Source organism: Phodopus roborovskii, unplaced genomic scaffold (assembly GCF_943737965.1).
Source record: "Phodopus roborovskii unplaced genomic scaffold, PHOROB, whole genome shotgun sequence".
In the NCBI taxonomy this organism is placed as follows: Eukaryota; Metazoa; Chordata; class Mammalia; order Rodentia; family Cricetidae; genus Phodopus; species Phodopus roborovskii.
The window spans coordinates 23,038,304-23,059,716 of record NW_026126558.1 but is presented as its reverse complement, the minus strand read 5'-3'; the positions used below and the strand labels follow the sequence as shown (position 1 = coordinate 23,059,716).

General features: G+C 45.3%; 1 protein-coding gene across 1 annotated transcript in view; it reads right to left on the bottom strand.

Moving 5' to 3' along the window:
- Ranbp10 (RAN binding protein 10) overlaps window positions 1-21,413 on the bottom strand; it is a 55,682-nt gene that overhangs the window by 11,290 nt on the left and 22,979 nt on the right. Inside the window, exons 4-6 of the mRNA XM_051201685.1 lie at window positions 7,061-7,228; window positions 2,207-2,229; window positions 107-291 (exon numbers count right to left, since the gene is read on the bottom strand). Of these exons, the coding sequence (XP_051057642.1) occupies window positions 107-291; window positions 2,207-2,229; window positions 7,061-7,228 (376 nt within the window). The remainder of the gene's footprint in view (window positions 1-106; window positions 292-2,206; window positions 2,230-7,060; window positions 7,229-21,413) is intronic.

Sequence of the window (21,413 nt, the reverse complement as noted above, 5' to 3'; positions counted from 1 at the left end):
TGCCACTGTTTCCCACCGCTGGAATTGTTAGTAGTGTTCCAGGTACTGCTTATGTGTACACTACCATGAGACTTTGGGGATAGGGGTGGGGGTGGATAACACTCACTTCTGCAGCACTGCCTGCCATTCGCCAAGCCGGGCACTGATGGGAAAGCCATGGACAGTGCCCTGGACTTTGGCACGCCACTCCCGCATATAGTCCTCGATGTCAAACAGGAAGGGCTGCTGCCCAAAGTTGGCATCCACAATCTCCCCGGGTGTCTGCAGGCCTACTGTGGGGTAGAGGTTGGCCTGAGGAGGAGAATGAATGTCAGTCAGGCCCCTGAGGGCAGCAGGGCTGCAGGGCTTCTCTTCATTTCCATGACTCCTGCCAGCCAATACCAGGTCTGGAAGACAGTTGCATGGCAGGGGCAGCAGGGATCAACCACATTCTATCTACCTCCCTAGGAGAAAAACTATACCCAAAGCTTGAAGGGAGAAGAAAAAGAAAAGCCAGCAAGCCTCAACATGTAAAGTCTCCTGTTCTGCAAAGACCATTGTGTCCCCAAAGCCTCTGGCCAAGGTATACAGTAGCAGACAGGGCTGCACACCACTTCATACATACTAATAAAAATGTGCTACGGGGTGGCTTATGGCTTCCCCTGGAAAGAGAAGCAGGGCCAAGGTTGTCCTTGGCCACAAAAAAGAGGTACATGTGGAGATGGGATGACACAGGAAATGAGGCAAAGGATTTGGTGAATTGCTTCTGGAGCTGATATTGGAGAGGGGCCTGCTCCTCTTCCTGTCAGAGGCTAAATCAGCATAGGCCTTCTGGCCAGTGATGTATGGAGCTCTCTGCTTTGATCACCCAGCTCCCATTATCGGGTCACATTCTCATTCAGTGCCTCCCATGGCTCCTACTGCCAATGCCTAAAGCCTCACCTACCTCCTCCCCATGCCACCAGACACCATTTTCCCAGGAACACCTAGCCACTCTTTTTAAGATTGGGTCTTGTGTAGCCCATTTGGCCTCACACTCACTATGTAGTTGATGATCTTGAACTGGCCCTGCTGCCTTCACCTCCTAAACGCTAGGCTTATAGGTGTGCACCACCACCTCTGACTTCCTTGAGCCCTCTTTATCTTCCACTCTCTGACGATGGGCCATTCACATGTACTTCATATGTTTCTGGGTACATGGGGCTCAGCCCACCATGAGCTCTAAACTGACAGACTCTCTGATTCCTTTCTTTTCCTCCCATCTTGCACACCACAGGCAAAGTGCACAAGGACATTTCCCAGTCTTTCCAGCACGTGACAGCACACTGCCCACACTCACGTCTGTTCATCTCATAAGATGCTTCCCCAGCCAGAGTCAGAATTCTTCTGAGTCTGCTCCCTGTGCCTAGGACAACAGCCCCTTTCTGGGGCCTCCAGGCAGGAAGGAAGGATTCTAATACATAGACAGAAGTTCAAACATGACTGTGGGTACTGTGTTAAGATTCAGAGAACCCTCAGATCACAAACACACTTTCTGGGGCACAGTGGTATACCCAGGATCCTAAAGCAGTCACCAAAGTCAAGAAACTTCTCCTTTTCAGAACCAGCCAGGGACAGACTCACACAGGAGCCCAATATTTTGGGTAAAGGCTCTGCATGGGACAACACCTGTACAACTCAGTAAAGCAATGGGATAGAAGGGTGGGCAAGAGTCCCAAACTAAGCTGACAGGAGACCCCATTCCTTTCTAAGAGAAAAGCCTACACAACTCATCTCCCAGGCTTAGAGGAGCCCTGAATAGTAGCATTCTAGTTTTTCTCAGGGATCTCCGAGGGACCCGGATAAGGATCTGATCCTAGAAGTTCAGGAGCAATCCCAATATGCCACACCCTGGTCCATTGCCTGGAAGGCATCTGATTTAGATCAACTTGTGCCATGGAGTTACCCTCATTCCACCACCATTCCATTACCCCCTCCCACCACAACTGCCTTAGAAAATGCCACAAATTTCTGTCACCTGCTAAGAGACGTGGAGGAGCACCAGGCCTTGCTGAAGAGAGAGGACGGCCAGCAGGTAGCCCCTACTGGCACCCTCAAGCTGGCAGCACACCACACATCCCTGCTTGGGGAAAGGGCCAGACTCCACACCCTGCACTTGCAGGTCCCACCACCCACCCAGGCAGCCCTCAACAGCCCAGGAGGAGGAAAACCCATTAGTAGTACTTACCGGGAGATCTGTGAAGGCTATACCTGTGGGAAGGAAAGGACAGTGATCAGGCCATGAGATAGGGATGGCCCCTTAGTCTCCATGCCTCTGTGAACTCAAGGTGCAAAATGATGGCCAAGCATATACTAGGACCTAGTAATTTTAGGCCTGGGCTTTCCTCTTGCTGGGTAATCTAATCAGAAGGGAAGCCTGAACTTTAGGTGATTAATTACCTGTAGTTTTCGACCTTTGCAAGAACCATTTGTTAGAAAGAACTAAATCCAAGCGAACAATCACCTAAAGCTGTTCAAGCCTCTTGATCTGACATGCCTTTATGGAAACCCGTGTGCTCTCACCCTTTATCTACTACTTGATCCACTCCTCAGGTCAACTCCTTAGAACAGGCATTCTGCTCATTCTCCCACTTATAAACAAGGAACAAAAGCATCAGGGGCTAAAGGCATTGCCTTTGGTCACTGAGATGTTGGTAATGGTGGATCTGCACACATTCCAAGAATCTAACAAACCAAGCTGACAGAGAAGTGCAGGCAGGGAGGGTGGCGGCTCCTCATCTTTACACCGCACTAGTTCCAAGTCCTCAGAAGTTCCTTATTATCCAAGCACTAGCTGAAATTGGCTTGTGCATCTCCAATCCCTCCTGTCAGGACCGGAGAATGTATCTCTAGAGACTTAAGAGTTGAGCTGCAGTAAGGGTGAGGAGACCTATGCAATATCTTAGAGCGGTACATCAGAGTGATAAGAGCCAAGGCAGCCTCTTCCAAGGCCTAACAGACCTCTTTTTTAGATAAAGTCTTGCATCATCAGATTTTGGCATTAGGGGTATTCAAACCACTGACTCCTTGAAGGTCCCAGAGGACTTTCAGAACCCTCATCCAGCAGGAAATAGAAACCCAGCAAACAGCACAGTGAAGTCTGACAACAGCCTTGGGAAGTGTGCAGTATTTCTTACACTAGTTCACAAACTAAAACCCAAAGGTAAAGAGAGAGACACATTCTTTGCACAGCTGTTTTGATCTCCAATGAGTGAAAGTCAAAAACTTTATTATGCCCCATTGGCCTGAGGCCACTTGTGAGCCTCACATATAGGGCCAGAAGACCCTTGTAGATCTTGGAGTATCCAAGATACTATGTACTTCCAGGCTTGGAAAGATGCTCCCAGGGCCTTAAAAGAAGGGAACTCTAACTTCATCAGTTATTGCCATGTGAACTTTGGAAAGTTACTCATAGTGCTATAGCCCAACTGAAGAAGGTAATACTAACCTTTTACCTCGGGGAGGGGTGGGGGGAATGGGACATGAGGACACGGGGACATGGGGATTGGGGGGGGGGAATAGGGGACACACAAACAAACAAAAATGAGCCAGTCTATAAAAGCTGCTTCATACACCATAAGGTCTAGGTACAAGTTGGCTGTAGTTGGGTCACACTCTGGGACAGAGGCTGACCCAATTAGACTTGCCCAACTCTGCCTCACAATGGCTCCAGGAAAGACAAGTCCTTGAAGAGCTCTCAGGACAATGAGGAAAAGAACTACTCTAATCTCTACTGTACTGTGGAAGGCAACATTGGTCCCTGACAAGGCCCTATGAGTCTCACCAAGGCTACTGTGATAGTAAGATTTGTGTACACTTACAGGAAGAAAGGCTAGGCAAACTGATAGCCAGACTTGATAAGAAGAACCCTGGATCAAACAGGGTTTGGGGTCCCTGAAGCTGAGAATGGAAGATTATGTGAGATAGTACAGAACCACATAAAGAAGAATCCAAAAGCACACAGACCACTTGTGGACCAGGTATCAGTCTTCTGTCTCCACTTATAAATGTCTGTTGAGGAGACAGGTCCAGTAAGTAATAGGACCAGGGAAACAGCTACAAGTCAGCTGAACCTCAAAGTGCCCCTGAATTCATCAAGAAACATGGTGCGTGAAGAATAATTAGAGATACTGAATGATGGCACATAAGGTTTGAGTGCGATGACAAAGAAAAGGATCTGGAAGAACAGAGGCAGGGTATGTAATTCTAATTCCCTGAAATGAACGGGATTAGACTCTAAAGCATATCAGTAATAATAATAAGGCATATGACATGGGAAGATTCACCAAACATCTATCACTCAAACTTCATGAAATTTCATGATCCAGAAAATGAAAAAGATAGGACTTACTAATTTTCAGTTAGGTCTCAACTATATACTTGTGGACCACATAGTAAAACATGAGCTTCAAGCTAACTACCTGATTCTCCCTCCCCGCACCCAGTATTTGGGATGGAAGCCAGGGCCTTCACTAGGCCAAGCAATTGTTCTACATTCATTCACCCATAGCTCCAGCTCTCTTTTCAGTTTTTAATTTTGAAACAGATTCTTATTAAGATGCTCTAGCTGGCCCTGAGCTTTCAAAGCCCCTGCTGCAAGAGCTTGGGATTATAGCCTGTGCTATCAGACAGAGCTAAAATGATTCTTTCTTTGGCCTCTTTGTATTTATTTTGAAGGATTAAACTTAGGATCTTGAAGAAGTAAGGCAAGTGCTCTACCACTGGACTATATTTATAGACCACACAACCTGGCAAATTTAACTACATGTGGGTCTCAAATCTTAGCCTTTTTCTCTTCTAATATACTAATGAGTATCTTCATTAAATGATGCTTTTTTATTGTGCTCTGGGTTGACAGAAGTTTGAAATTAACATAAAAATACTAATAAAAAAAATAAAACCATAGAAAACCTTTTTAAAGAATAGAAAAAATAGGCAATGTACCAGCACATCAACTTTAATTAAATATGTGTAATAAGTCTTTGCACAGGATCCATAAAAGCATTCTCTAGGCAGATGAATACCAAATATAGCCTGCAGGGACCTGGCTAGCAAAGAGTTCAAGGCCCTTTAGTGGTCCTAGCACACATCTACAGGACCCAAAGGAGGCATTAAATATACAGGTACTATAGATACAGCACAGTATTCTCCAAGTCTTACATTCCACAACAGACATCACGCTGTAAGCAAGATGTGGACAAGTTGGAGAGATGTGACAGGCAAGTACGTGAAGGGGAAGGACTGAGCCTGGCTGCAGACAGGCAGGTGAAAGGCTATGCAAGGACAGCACACAACAAGAGCCCTTGGGATTCTGGCAGCAGATGAACCCAACGTGGGGAAATAGCCAGAGTCAGAAAGCAGGAGCAAAGAACCTTCCTGAGATCTTGCCAGTGGGACACCAGCAACTACTAGAAGGTGATGATCAGTCTCAGAGTTTCTCCAGATGTGCACTGGAGGAAGCTCTACTGCTGTGACATGTTCTCAGCCACCCATCTTTCCTGCTTCCTCTAGGCTATGGTGTACAAACTGTCCTCCTGAAGAATGCTGGCTCTTAGTTGCTCATTCCCAGTCAGTTGCAACCCTAATTCCCTTAGGGTTCTTGATTCTGGCTGGCTCATCTCCTAGAAAAACCACACATATTGTAGAGAGAGCAGCCAGTTATTTACTGCTCCAAAAGTCACCAGAAGCAGGGCACTCAGATTCCATTCCTGCAAAGCTTGGTGGCCTGGTTAATGAGGTGCTGCTGGTCTTCTTGGGAGAAGCAGGGTATGGCCAGAGCAGAGACCCTTGCAAGGCAGGCAAACCTAGCAGTTAGGGAACACGGTGGGACATTGTGGCCATTTACTAGTCAGTACCTGGTAGAACAAGGCATCAGAATAGTCAAAATCACTTTCTCTGAATTTTTTTTTCATATTTTAAACTTTAATTAATTCATTTTATCTTGTGTATGTATGTATTCATGTGAATAAGAGCACACATAAACCACAACACATGTGTGGAAGTCATAGGACAGCCTTAGGTAGTTACATAACCCAGGCTGGCCTCTAACTCATAGAAACCATCTTGCCTCACTTCCTGAATGCTGGGATTTCAGGCATATGCCATATCTGGCATGTTCTTTCTCTTTCCTCCCCCCAAACCTGTTTTGTGTTTTGTTTTTATAGTTCTCTTATAGTCTAGACTGGCCTCAAATCCTTTATATATCTGAGGATGGCCTTGAACTTCTGTTCTTCCTGGCTCTAGTCCTCTAGTGCTGGAATTATAGGCATTCATTACCATCTCAGCTTAAATTCTGCATAGAACAGCTGCTTTCAAGGAGCCCACCAGACCCCAACTTTCCCACTGCTATATTCTTTCACTCCACTTACTTAACATTCCATCCACTAGTCCAGCTACTTCTCCACCTTTCTCCTCTCAAAAGTGCACCCACCCATCTATCCTACTGAACATTTATCCCATCACTACAGAATTAACCTCCAGATACTTGCCTTTTCTCCTGGCCCTTTCTCCAGCCCATCCTTCCATTTCTCTCTGGATTTTTTTTTTTTTTAAAGCTGTCAATGTTGCTGCATGATAATCATGAACAGGCCAGAGTTCTGTCCCTATATGACTCCTTCCTATCTGTTTACCTTCTGTCTAGAAGCTCTCACTGTTACTTTCAGTACTCTACTGTCAGAAGAACTGGATTAAGTCTGGGCCAGGCTAAAGGTATACAAACCCTAATCTAAACTAATAAGCCCTCAAACTTCTCCATTAAATACAATGGACAAGCCAAGCCAGGATCACGACCAGAATACTGAAGCACTCTCACAACCACCCTGGGCTTATCCAATAAATGCTGCTGAAGGTACAGGTTAACAAAGAGCATGCCCTGTTGCCTTCCATTCACCTGAAAGGGTTCCAATGGCTGGAAATGACTGCAGTTCCCCAGAGCTGTGCAGAGGCTCCATGATACTACTTTGACTTCAAAGCCTGCCTTGAACTTCTGATCAACCAAAGTGGCTCTACAGACCAGACCCTCCAAGGTCTCCTATGCACCTACCAAGGCTGTGGCCATTCTTGGTGTAGAAGCAGGTGCCATTGATGAGGTTGACACAACAGCCAATCACATCCCCTGTGGTGAATGTGGGACCATAGGGCTGGCCGGTCCCCGAGGAGCAGAAGGAATGCCCATCATCGCCATGGTAACCATAGGAATGTTTGTCCCAACCTGTTGAGAAGAGAGCAGCAATAGCTGAGAATATGTACTTGATAGAAAGCTCTGAAGGTCTCAGTTATATGCCCAGGCTTTTTGTCCATCTTAGCCAGCACTCAGGAGTATGGTCTTTCACAGAGCTGCCTATGGACATGGTCTTAATGCATACATATTCTGACAGAGTCCACCAGACCATCACCTCTGAGGAGCTGAGACAGGAACCAAAACCTGGAAGGAACTCACTAGAAGACAAATGCAAAACAGGAAGCCTCATGAAGGAGCAGGTTAGAGCATAATTAAGTCTATACTGATGGGTTGGTTATTAGAGTGTTTTTGTTTTTCAGGCAGGACCTCATGAAGTCCACAATAGCCTCAAACTCACTATGTAGCTGAAGCTAGTCTTGAATTTTTGATCCTCCTGCCTCCATTTCCCAAGTGCTAGGATTCCAGGAGAGTACCAGCATGCCCAGCTGTTAAAAATATGTATATGTGTTCTAACTGGGAAATAATTTAGACTTTACTAATTTCTTTTTTTACATTTTATTTTTATGTATTTATTTACTTAGGTGTTTGTTGTTTGTTTTTGGAGACAAAGTTTCTCTGTCTTAATACTCACTCTGTAGATTTAAGCTGGCCTCCCACTCACAGAGATCCACCTGCCTCTGCTTCCCAAGTGCTGGGACTAACAGCATGCGTCACCACTGCCTGGCTATAAATAAGATATTTTTAAACCCCAGAATGTTATGTATTTCCTCAGGAATAGCAGCTGCAACAGCAGAGTGGTTCGGATAGCATGGGACTTTCCTTTCTGTAAAGGGCAAGGCTTCATCCCCTCTACTGAACAATTAACAAACCCCAACTCCTGGGAGTTTGCAAAGAGGGATGCAGGATGTGGAAGGAGCAGGGAAGACATAACAAGTAAGCAAACAATACCTGGTAGAGAATGGAGAGATAGCTTAGTGATTAAGAGCACTGGCAGTGCCGGGCAGTGGTGGCAAGTACCTTTAATCCCAGCACTTGGGAGACAGAGGCAGGTGGATCTCTGTGACTTCGAGGCCAGCCTGGTCTACCAGAGCTAGTTCCAGGACAACCTCCAAAGCCACAGAGAAACCCTGTCTCGAAAAAACAAACAAACAAAAAAAAGAGAGCACTGGCTGCTCTTTCAGAGGACCTGAGTTCAATTTCCAGCACCCACATGGCAGCTCACAACCATCTGTAACTCCAATTCCAGGAGATCTAATGTCCTTCTTCTGGCACTGCATGCATGTGGTACACAGACACCATATATTCAGGCGAACACATACACACACATACATACATACATACATACATACATACATACATACATACACACACACACACACACACACAGAGAGAGAGAGAGAGAGAGAGAGAGAGAGAGAGAGAGAGAGAGAGAGAGAGAGAGAGAGAGCAGAGTTCTACTTGCCAAGATCAGAGGCAAGAACATTTTGGGTGAAAAGAATACAATCAGCTCATCTGAGCAAAACAAATTTCCACAGGTAGTTAGGACAGCAGCTCTCAAATTCCCTTGCAGCCACGATTCTAATCTCATAGACAAAATCAGTTTAGAAGCCTAAAGCTAATAAGCAGGGAGCAGAGACAAAAGATACAAAGAGTCCTGAGGAACATCTGGATACCTGAGACCTAGCAATTGTTTGTCCTTCCAGAGGTCAATGTGCCAACCTGGTCAGAGATAGGCTCTCTTCCTTAATGCAAAGTTCTTGGACTAAGTAACCCTATTTACCCATCCTTCTGTCCATACTACCTAACATCTGTTCATGTAAGTGTTCAAAGAATATTAGGACTGAAGGTAGAGCTCAGTAGTAGAGTCTGTCTAGCACACATGAGGTCCCACATATATAGAGACCAACAATGAAGTTACTTTTGCACTTGGAAAGAGACCTACAGCCAGGTGGCAGACATGACTCTGCCCCAGTAAACAGCTTCATTTCTCTGGTTCTCTCCATTCCTCATCTGTGAAACAAGGCAGAGGATGCAATATCTCTAGAAGCTTAAGAGTCATCTATGGTACTAAGTCCCCTTCCTATTTAGGGGACTAGCAGTCATGCCTCAGTAAACTCCTTCTACCCGGCCCCTCTCCTTAAGACTAGTACACTCTTCCCCACTTGTGCCCTAAAGCCAACAGCACGCATACTCATCCTTCTGTACGAGCCATGTATAAAGTTGGGTATGTGTCTGGTAATGAGATTTGCCATTCCCACTACAAGACCACAGACATGAAGGTCAATGGTTAATTACTTGCCTAGCATACTTAAAACACTTCTGGCCTAGCACCACAAAACAAAACACAGCTAAACAAAACAAAATAAAGAATAGAGACAATAGCATCAAAGGACAGCAGGACACAAGGTCTTAAGAGGACAGATGGGCACTATTGACTTATTGTATGGGCCAGGATCTGTAGGGAATCACAACCAGTCAGCTCTGAATCAGAAAGATGGGGGCTGTGTAAATGGGGATAACACTAACAGAATGCCACCAAATTAACTAGTCCTCCTTCTCCAAAGACATTAGGTATTGCTACTCTCAAAAGGAACTAATCACACAGGCATCCTGCCACACATCAGGTACTTACCAGATGTCAGTAACACAAAGGGAGGCTCCATGTGTACAGTTTAGGAACCCCCAGTACCACCCACTTCCCTTGACTCATCATCAAAATGGGAAGACCCAAAATGTAAGTACAGGGTGACTGAGGAAATGGTTCATTGTCTTGTCCCCATACATCATGCATGGGATATCCCAGAGGTGAAAGACTCTCTGTAGGAGTGTTGTGACTCTCACATGATTGCTCTGGGAGCCCACCCAAGCCACTGCCACTCACCAAGACACATCAAGGGCTGCAGTCTCAAAATAACAGGGACTGGAAAAGACTACTGCCAAACCGTACCATCAATATATTTGGTCAGAACCCTGGAAGGGGGCCTGGGCTATGGCTGCCCACTAGGTCCCAGCCCAATACTGCCCATACAAAGGGGCCAGCTCATGCCTTACCCACAAAACTAGCCTGGGCCATCAAACCAGTTATTTTTCCACATCCCACTCAATAGTGGACTTTGGGATCAGAGGACTTGATTTTCTTTAGGCTAGGGTCTCACTATGTTGCCCTGGCTGATCTCAAATCACAGGTTCAAATGGCCTTACTGATTTAGCATTTGAGTCTGAATCCCACCTCTTTCACTCAGCTCCTGAGTTCACTGAGCTGAATTTCTTTTAAGAAGAAAGATTCAATGAGAGTGTGACTGAGGTACAAGCCACAAGAAGTATATCTAGTAGGGTTCTTTCCTCTGACCACCAGTAACAGAAGCTTAGTGATCACACCTGGCTGCTCTGGACTTCTAGCTCCCTTTTGCCCTGCAGTGGTGAGTCAGGGTCACCATCTACCTCTCTCAACAAACAGCTTAAAGGATCCATTAGCAGAAGACCCAGGCACATCGTTTATAGAACATACAACATTCAAGGGCCATGCCCAGGGATCTCAAGATTGCATGCCTGTATGGAAAGGAATGTGCTGGACTGGCTGGTCAGGGAGGTTTCCTAAGCCTGAGGCTACTAAGAAGATAGCCAAGCACTATGTGGGACTTCACTAGTGCTGATACATTCCATTCAAAAGTCCAGCAGACATGCATTCTCTAACCCCAATTATCTTCAAAAACCTAATTCCAGCACTTGGGAGGCAGAGGCAGGAGAATCTCTGTGAGTTCGAGGCCAGCCTGGTCTACAAAGCAAGGTCCAGGACAGGCTCCAAAGCTACACAGAGAGACACTGTCTCAGAAAACAAAACCTGACAGAAGCACAGTGTGCAACAGATCAACAATGGCTAATGAGAAAGCAGGAGAGATTGTTTGTTTCCATTCAGTAGATGCTGTGAGGTAACAGAAAATAAGTCTGTCATAGCACTCTGCAATCATACCATTTCATGACCGTTAACCTGAGCTCTGGGAATCTCGGACCATGGCAACCCTAAAACCTCTGGCAGCTGCAGGTAGAAAAGGAAACAATAACCCAGGGGCAGAATCTTCATGGTGGCTCTTCATGGAAACCATATTAAAGAAGGAAAGAAAAAAACCAAAATAAACAAAAATCTCTGTGAGTATGTAATGATACTGGGTAAGGTCCTGAACCCTCCACTGATACAGAGCAAGGGAGTATATAGCTGTGACCTGCATAAAAAGTGGCTTTTTAGGGCTAGAAAGATGGCAGGTAAGAGCACTGGCTGCTCTTCCAGAGGACCCAGTTCAATTCCCAGCACCCACATGGCAGCTCACAACTATCTGTACATTCTGGTCTGATACATTCTCCTGGCCTCCACAGACATTCAAGATGGCAAAACACTTATGCACATATAAATAAATAGCTTAAAAAAAATAGGAAGAGGGGCTGGAGAGATGGCTCAGTGGTTAAGAGCACTGGCTGCTCTTCTAGAGAACTTGGATTCAATTCCCAGCACCCACATAGCAGCTCACAGCTATCTGCAACTCCAGTTCTAGGGATTCTGACAACCTCAGACATACATGTAGGCAGAACACCAATGAACATAAAATAAATTATTTTTTAAACATAAAATAAATTATTTTTTAAAAAATAGGAAGAAAGAAATACATCTGGTTTGTGGCATCATCCCTGGTGTTCAGGAGTCTAGACCTAGGAATGTCCAAGAGGATCTAACTAGGTCTGGCTATATCTAAGCTCAAATGTCATCTGTCTGACCTGAGAGTCTAGGGAAAGCTGGGTTTGTCAGACTGAACCATGTTAAGGAAAAGGGATGGCACTGCTCTGCACAATGTGTGTGTGTGTGTGTGTGTGTGTGTGTGTGTGTGTTTGTGTGTGTGTGTGTGTGTAAGAGAGAGAGGGAGAGGGAGAGAGAAAGAGAGAGACCTCAACTCCCAGGACTATTTATTGTCTCTCTCAGGTTGAGTCTGGCTTCTGCTCATTTCCCAAGAGCTTCTTTCAAGTCTCTGGGGAGGGTTAATGGATGGGTGATATGTAGGTAAAGCAGGAAGAAGCCTGACTTTGCATGCATCCCCAAATCCTGAGAGATGCAGGTAAACAGGAACAAAAGGCTTCCCCAAAGGTGTCCCAGACATTACTGGTTGTGAGAGTTGGAGCGGCAATTGGTCCCCACTCTGCTCTAGTCTGATGTGGCCCCAAACTCCTCAGAGCACACTGGAAAATCTGTTTTCAAAGGCTAAGAAGTTCAAATTTTACAACTGACCCTTTCCCTGTCAGTCAGATCTCTTATTCGCACCAGGTGGTGGTGATGGCAGCAGTGGTGGCACACACCTTTAGTCCCAGCACTTGGGTGGCAGAGGCAGGTGGATCTCTGTGAGTTCGAGGCCAGCCTGGTCTACAGAGTTCCAGGACGGGCTCCAAAGCTGAAAAACCCCTCTTGAAAAACAAAAACAAAACAAAACAAAACAAAACAAAAAAAAAAAAAAAAAAACCCTGCAAAACAAAACAAAATAAAACAAAAAAAAAAAAAAAACTGATAACAAAACAAGCCTTATTCTCTCAAAGTTCTCAACTTGCCCTGAAAAAATACAGTATTTTTTTTTTTTTTCCTTGAGATGGAGTCTTGTTATGTTGCACAGGCTGATCTTGAACTCCTGGCCTGAAGTGATCCTCCTATCTTGGCCTCCTAAGTAGCTGAAACTACAAGTATACCCAGTGCTCGGCTTGAAAATGCACTTATTGTTTAGACAAGTCTAGAACTCTAAGTGATCCTCCTGCTTTAGCTTCTCAAGTACTGGAATTATAGGCATGAACCAAAACACTGAAAAACAGTCTAAGTCCAGTATGTTTAATAGAGAACTAAGAACCGATATATGAAAAAAACAGAAACCAACTCCAATGTCTAGTTAAGACCCACATCTCCTGTGAGTGAGGGCAGTAGCCCTTGGAAAAGGAGTTCTGGATCACTGAGCCAAGGGCACTGTTGGATTTGAGTACAACTACAGGGAAATGAGAGGTGGAGGCTCTCACATGAACCATGCTCCTCCTCCTTTGGGGACCACATACCACCACATGATCCATCAGGATTCCTCACCTCTGGTATCTAACTGCCAAACTACCTTTATTCTCAACTGCCCTGTAGCACCTGTTGCCAGAGCTCCAAGGCTTCTAGGTATCTACATCATTCCCATTCAGGATGCTTTCCAAGGACATCTCAGATAGAGGAGAGAAGGAAAGAAAGGCAACAATGGGTCAGGCAGTACCAGGCTTGCCCCAAACTCTCCTCATTGTCCTAGTCCTGGGCAGCTGCTCAATGCCTTCAGAGAATTTCCTAACTGATCCCTTTTACAGGCAGGGCTGCCTTGAAATACCCTATAGAACTGAACTACTAGGTAACAACTAATTAACTTCTTCTCTCCAGCAGTTTCAGCTAGGCACTGGGTTAGGAGGCATGTTCAGGACTACAACACTAACAGGGGAAGTGTGGCTCCCAGTTCTATGCTCAGGGATTCTGCTGCAGTGAGAAAGAAGGGCACCCAAAATCTTAGTGAGGCCCTAATGCTGGAGATAAGCACAGTATCCCTCACGGAGGCTTAAGTACCACACGTTAAACCCTTATGAAGCACTAGCTCCTGGAAGGAAAGTTGTTCTTGAGAGATGGTGGCTGAAAAGACATGGTGGGTGCTAGTGAGCAACAAGGGTCCCAGCTTACATGAAGAAGAAAAAAAAATTCCTGTTTGGCAGGTACACACAAGCAGCATTTCCACCTACATGCCAGCAGTATCTAAAACATCTGCTATATACCACTACCTGCAACTAATATTTACTTCAGCTACTTTCCACTGCTTGAGCTGTACCCTCAGGAAGGTAGAGGAAGGATATTGAACATCCTGTTATTTATTCACCCTCTCACGTGAACCTGGCACAGACCCCTGAACTCGGCTCTCAGTGGTTCTTCTCCTAAGCCTGTGCAGATGTGACAGATGAAAAATTTGCAGAATGTGGCCCAGCAAGTTCAGGTAGCTTTCCTGCTGGGGATATCCTGCTGACAGCCCACTCACAGCAGGCTTGGTAAGGTGCACTCTAGAAGGAGAAAAGGTTGTCAGTTCCTTTCCACCATCCTGTGTGGACAAACAGCCTATTCCACCCTGTGCATTCCCCCATCTCAGTCCCCAGCCCAGGCCTGTGTAATAGGTGCTCCAGGAGATATACTCCCAATTCCTAACCATGATCCTTATAGATATTCCTTTTCAACAATTAAGGAAAATAGGTCTCAGTGGGTCAGAATTCTCCTCTGAGGGGTTGTAGCAATCAAGGTAATATATGCAACATCACAAGAACAGCCACCTTACTACAAAAAAGGCAAGTAGGACAATGCCAGAAACCCAGCCCACTGCAGATGGGCCTCCTTTCAACACAGCATGAGTTTCCCTGGTTCCATCTGAGGCATGGGGAACAGAAGCAACATCTATCTATCCATCAACTTCTCAAAGCACCCATGCATGGAAGTAGCCCAAACCCCTGGTCTCCATCCACAATGCTGCTTTCTTCATCCAGCTTCCTCAATCTAGGTATCCCTGCCCTTTCCTGCTAGTTCTCCAAGGCAAGGGTGCGGCAGCAGGCAGCTAGACTTACCTGCCAGTAGATCATTCAGCCTTGCCTGAGTCATTTAGCCCAAGGTTCCAACATTCTTATTTTGGAACCATACCTGTTCCCTGGTTTCACACTTAAGGAGACCAAAGAACACCTTGCAAAATATAAACAAAACTTCTACATCTTCTAACAGAAACTTCTGACATTGCAAATTTAGACACTCCCTCATGCCTTCAAGAAGCTGAGCAGCACAGCCTCAATGGGGGAGGGGAGGTTGCTCCTGTTATCATCTGCACCAGTGAGTTCCACAGTGCATCCCTCTGCCCCAACAGCCATGAAGGCAGAGATGCTCCACTGAGCCAGTAACCTACAAAAACACATTAGAAGCATCAGCATTCTAACCATGGACTCAGCCATTTTCCATAATACCCCTCCTCCTAAGACAGTCTACACTCAAATAAGAAAACAAGCACTTGAGGGGAAAGTGCAGTCTCCTTTCGTTGTTCTTGAAACAGGGTCTCTCTATTATGTAGTCCTGGCTGTTCTGGAACCCATTGTGTAGGCCAGGGTGGCTCAAGTTCTCAGAGATTCACCTGCCTCTATCTCTCAAATGCTGGGATTAAATGCATGGGCCACTATGAGCAGCTTCAAAAAGTACAGTTTCAATAAAAGCTAACTCCAATCTATATGTAGACACAGGAGAACTTTAAACACACAGGTGGTCTTTTATTTTTCCAGGCAGAGAAAATTTACCTTTTCCAATAATAGCTATACTTCTGCACCCCTTTTTTGTATCAGGTAGAATTCTTAGTATTTTATAGAAATAAACCCATTTGTCAGTATGTGGTGGTACACACCTGCAATACCAGCATTTGGAATGCTCAGACAGGAACATTCAGTTGGAAGGTACCTTGGGGTGTATTGTGAGATCCTATCTTAGACCCTCCCTGCAAAAGAATTAATCCTTAATACCTATAACCACCACCCTATTTATATGTTAATATATCTCTTTTATTTTACAGATGGAGAAACTAAAGACCCAAGCAATTAAGTAACCATTCTAGGTAACAAAGCTGCAAGAATGCAAATGCAGACAGTGTGGCTTCCCAGCCCCTGACCTTAGCCACTGCTGACAAGATGTCTTAGCAGGTAAAGATGCTTGCTGTCAAATCTGGTAACTTGATTTCAATCCCCAGGATTGACCAGTGCAAGTTGTCCTATGACCTCCATGAAACACACATTTGTACCCATATACATACACAAACCAACACACACAATCAATCAATGTAAGACCTGCTTTCCTACATGAGCAAATATGAGCCAGCCTTCAATTCAATGACTCTGAGCCCTATAAGTACAAGGTGGTAGAGCCTCATCACAATCAGTGCCCTGGTCCTTAAGGCACAGGGGGTAGGCTGAGCTCCAAACCAAGGTTCATCCAAGCTAAAGGCAGGCCCCAGGCCAAGAGGACCTGATGCAAAACTGGTTCCAAAACCATAGGTGACTTACTAAAGTCCATCATGTTGAGGCAAAGCAAAGCACAAGAACAATTTCAACCCAAACCATTATGCAAGGCCCTGTATACACTCTGGATGAGTCATGACTAAAAGATGTATTCCACGGCCAGGCGTGGTGGCAAACACCTTTAATCCCAGCACTCAAGAGGCAGAGGCAGGCAGTTCTCTGTGAACCCAAGGCCAGACTGGTCTACATAGCAAGTTGCAGGGCTATACTGTGAGACTCTGCCCCTCTCCCTCAAAAAGTAGTTCAAGTCCTAAGGAGCCCACAACCCAATTAAGGATATGATAAATGTTGAGTCATACAAGGCATGGTGACAAATATTATCAAGAGATGGTCAGAGATAGTTGTCAGCGGTACACACCTTTAATCCCAGCACTCAGGAGGCAGAGGCAGGAAGATCTCTATAAGCCTGGCCTACAGAGTGATTTCCAGGACAGCCAGAGTTGCTACACAGAGAGACCCTACCTCAAAAAACAAAACAAAACGATGGTCAGAGCTGAAAGGACCAAGCAAGATTGCACTAGGGGTCAAGAGGAAGGGCATTCTCAGGGTAAAATCAATCATGTCTGCCAGTGACAAATGTGGAATGTCAGCGGCATGTCTGAGGTGCCCATAGCCATGAGAGTATACAGTATGCACAGGGCACAAAGGTATTTGAAAAAGAGACAGAGCAAAAAAAAACTGTCCTCTTAACAGAAGAATCAATCAGAGAAACAAAGCTGAAGATACCAGTAAGGCAGCTATGGAAGAAGAAAAGACAGAATAGAGAAAGCAGTAGAAGCATGGGACAAGATGAGCAGAGGACACACTTGAGGGCTAGAAATCAGTAGCTGTCAGAAGAGGCAAGAAGCACATGAGGACCTGGTCCCTGCAAGAAAACTTCCATTTAGCAAAAGCAGGTTCACTTTCTGCCTATCCTTAAGAAAAGAACCAAGGTTTCTAGAGAGATGATTTGCTTAAAAGTGGAGTGGAGTCAGTGCAATACGTTGCACTCTCCTGGCTAGGGGGTCCTCTAGCTGCACTAACACTGCCCTTTCAGGGCCTGGCCAAGCCCAACCAACCACTCACAGGCTACAAAATCCTCTTACAGAAGACCAATACCATCTCTCCAGGCCCTTCACTCAGCTACTGTACATTATAATAAGACCAATCCAAAGGGACCACAGAAACGAGGAGTCAGAGTAGAGAAGGAAAGGATAAAGTGCCTCTGTCAGTCTCATACTGGTTCTGGCTAGTTTCAAACACTCATTGGATCTGACCCTAAGAAAAATGACATCCAGCCAGGCCGTGGTGGCACGTGCCTTTAGCACTCTGGAGGCAGAGGCAGGTGGATCTCTGTGATGTCGTGACCAGCCTAATCTACAGAGCGAGTTCCAGAACAGGCTCCAATGGATAGAGAAACTTGTCTGGAAAAACCACAAGAAAAGAAAGAGAGAGAGAGAGAGAAACAAAAATTACATCCATCCACATGTGCAACACTCCTTCCTCACGAGCATTTTTCACAAGGCTCAGAAGAGGTGACACTAGGAGTCGAAGACAAGTATTTCTCAATAGCAGCATCAGGGCAGTTCAGGTCTGGGCTTCCTAAATTAGCATCTTCTCTCTGACTGATTTTGACAGGAGCCGCTTGACTCAGGCTCCCAGCCTGTTTCTAATGTCACTGAGATTCAGCATCAAAACAGTCATGTTTTTAATTAATAAAAGCATTTTATTTTTTAATCTATCAGATGGTAGTATCACACACCTTTTAATCCCAGCACTGGGGAGAGGCAAGCAGATCTCTGAGTTCGAGGCCAACCTGAACTCATCATCAATTCCAAGACAGTGAGGGAGGGCTACACAGAGGAACCCTGTATTTTAATAACAAAAATCATCAGGGTCTGGAGATATGGCTCTGTGGTTAAGAGCACTGCCTGCTCTTCCAGAGGTCCTGAGTTCAATTCCCAGCAACCACATGGTGGCTCACCACTGTCTATAATGGGATCTGGTGCCCTCTTCTGGCATGCAGGCATACATGCAGACAGAACACTGTATACATAATAAAAATACATCTTTTTTTTTAAAAAAAAATCAATCAATAAAATTTGAGTCAACATCTCACATAACACAGGCTGCCTCAAAACTCACTATATAGCCAAAATAACTTTGAATTTCTGCTTTGCCCAGCCTCTATCTATGCATCCCCATATCCCATGGGTTTCTGCAGTGCTGGCGATCCAACATTTTGCATGCCAGACAAACAAACACTCTAGCAGCTGAGCTACATCCCTAGGGTTAATGAAAGATTTCTGGAAGTGATGGTCAGCAACTCTCTGGAGACATGCTAAAAGCCTGCAGACAGCTGCCCACTACTCTAAAACACTAAGTCTTGCTTAGTCACTTCTCAAAGAGCTAGTCAGTCATCCCATCTTCTCCCAACAGTCTTGTCCAGGTGACTTAATCAAGTTCTGGGCCACTGAGACAGTTCAAATTGGTCTCCTTGTACCTGTCCTTCCAAGCTGTAGTACTGTTTCCTCAAAACACCCAACACAATCCATATTCCTTACTGGACCCTATCAAGCACATAGCTCAGTCCCACTGACCTTACCCAATCCCTTACAACTTGGCTCTTGTACCTCCTGTCAGGATGGTTTTTCTACCTAGAACTTTCTTCCCCTTCTGACCTTCCCTCACCACTTGTCATCACCACTCCTGGCCTGACTCCTCCTTATCCTTTAACTTGCAGCCTGAATGCCACTACCTCAGGAACGCCTGACTCTAATACTCTTTCATCACACTAAGCACTTGCATCAAGGAACCTACCAAATGTCAAGTGTCCAATGCAAGGTTCTCAACTATACATTTTTCTCCTACTAGGCAAGTTTCACAGGGGGAGAGACTGTGTCTATTTACTTCAGGGCTAGATTTAATACCCATCATAAAGCACCTACACAATGCACTATTAGGGCCTCATAGTTACAATGAATGAGATGCTACCTGTAAAGCATCTAGCAGAGACAGAGCCTAAAACACAAAGACACTTGGTTACCCACTGCTCCAAAAGCAAAGTGCCTGGGGCCCAAGAAAGAATCTGTCCACTCTGTGCTGTGATGGGACAAGAGAACAGTTTTCCAAGCTTCCCATGGAAAAAGTGGCCTGTTTGGTGATACTTCCCCAGAAGCTTCACAACATGAGGAGTAAGGGCAGAGCTGCTAATGCTATTGTTCACACCCAAAGCCTGGTCTAGAGTAGACAGACTCCAAAGAGATGAAGGCAGCTGCCCTGGCAAGTTTCCCTGCAACACTGGAAAGGACAGCCCGCAAGGGCTAATGCCAGGGCCTCCTTGGTCCAGGATCAAGGGTGATCCTTTTCATTCCAGTGGCCTCTTTCAGAATGAAAGAGTTATTGCCTGCCACCACTTATAAATGCTGAAGCAGCAGCCTGACACTGGACCCCACCCAGCAATTCCGGGCAAGCTGCCAAGATAGAGAAGGGCAGGCATTTCACTCCCACAACCAGCCAGAGGTCTCACTGCATCCCTCAAATCACAGTTCTTATTCCTCCCTGCTGAAAGTTTTTCTTTTGCCTAAAACAAGGTTTCACTTACATAGCCCAAACTGATGTAGAACAGGCTGGCTTCAAACTCAGATCCACCTACCACTGATGGGATAAACACAAGAGGCATCATGCTTGGCTACTTGTTTTTAATTTGAAGAACATTTTACTATATAGCTGAGAACTCATAAGCCTCCTGCTTCAGGTTCCTGACAGATGTGTGCCATCTGGATGAGTTCTTGTATTTTGCTGTGACTCCCAACTGGTACCTGGATATCCACGGCTCCCCAGAGAGGAGTGACTAAGCCCTATTTCCTAGTCCTCTCTCTGTGTTGAGCATAATCTATACACCCATCTCCAGGTGACCTGCAAACAAAAGCACAAAAGGCCTTTACCACATGCTGGGAACAAACAAACCCCACACTCACAAACCCAACATGCTTTGATTTCTCACCCAAACAGCCCTCAAAACAAAACAAAAACACTTTCTCTAAAACTTACTGAATCATAAGTTGGTTTTTTTTTTTCTATTTTTTTTTTTTCTGTTTTGTTTTATGTGTATAGTGTACTGGAAGAAGAGATGTATGTACTTGTCAATGTGGGTGAACCAGCATGCAGGTGTATATAGGCACACGGGACAGTGAGCAGAGGTCAACACTTAGATGTCTTTCCTCCATCATTTATATTTTGAGACAGGGTCTCTTGCTGAACCTTAATAAGTTCACTGACTCAGCTAGGTTGACACATACAACACAGTCCTGGGGTTACACATGTGTGCTACCACACCCAGCTCTTATGTGGGTTCTGAGGACCTAAACTCAGATCTTCAAGCTTGTCCAGCAGGCACTTTACCAACTGAACCACATTCCTGCCCTCCTAAGTTTTTTCTTTCTCTTTTGGGTTTTTGGTGTTTTGGTTTTTGGTTTTCAAGGCAAGAGTTTCTTTGCATAGTCCTGGCTGTCCTGAAACTCGCTCTGTATACCAGGCTGGCCACAAACTCACAGAGATCCACCTGCTTCTCCCTTTTGAGTGCTAGGATTAAAGGTGTTTACCAACACTGCCCAGCCCACCTAAATTTTTCTAAACTTGCAAATAGAAAATAATATAGGGTAAGTAGTATGGTGAGAAGGTTGGAAGGCCAGCCTAAACTACACAGGAAGCATATGAGTTCAGGGCCAGCTTGAACTGCATAGGAAGACTATGCCTCAAAACAAATAAACTCCTTCACATACACACAGATATCCAATAAGAAGAAAGGTTTGTAGTTGTGGTATATCCAAACAAAATGGCTTCATTGGGTCCACTGATGGTGAACAAACACAGAAAGCAATAATATGTCCATCAACTACATATGTACACACTGATCTCAAAAGGGATATATGAGTGGGGTGTGGTTGCATATGCTTTGAATGCCAGCACTGGGAGACAGAAGCAGGTAGGCCTCTGTGTGCTGGAAGCCAGCTTGGTCTCCACAGTGAGTTCCAAGACAGCCAGAGAAACATAATAGAGGGACCCTGTCTCAAAAAAAAAAAAAAAATAAGCCAAGAAGTGGTGGTAC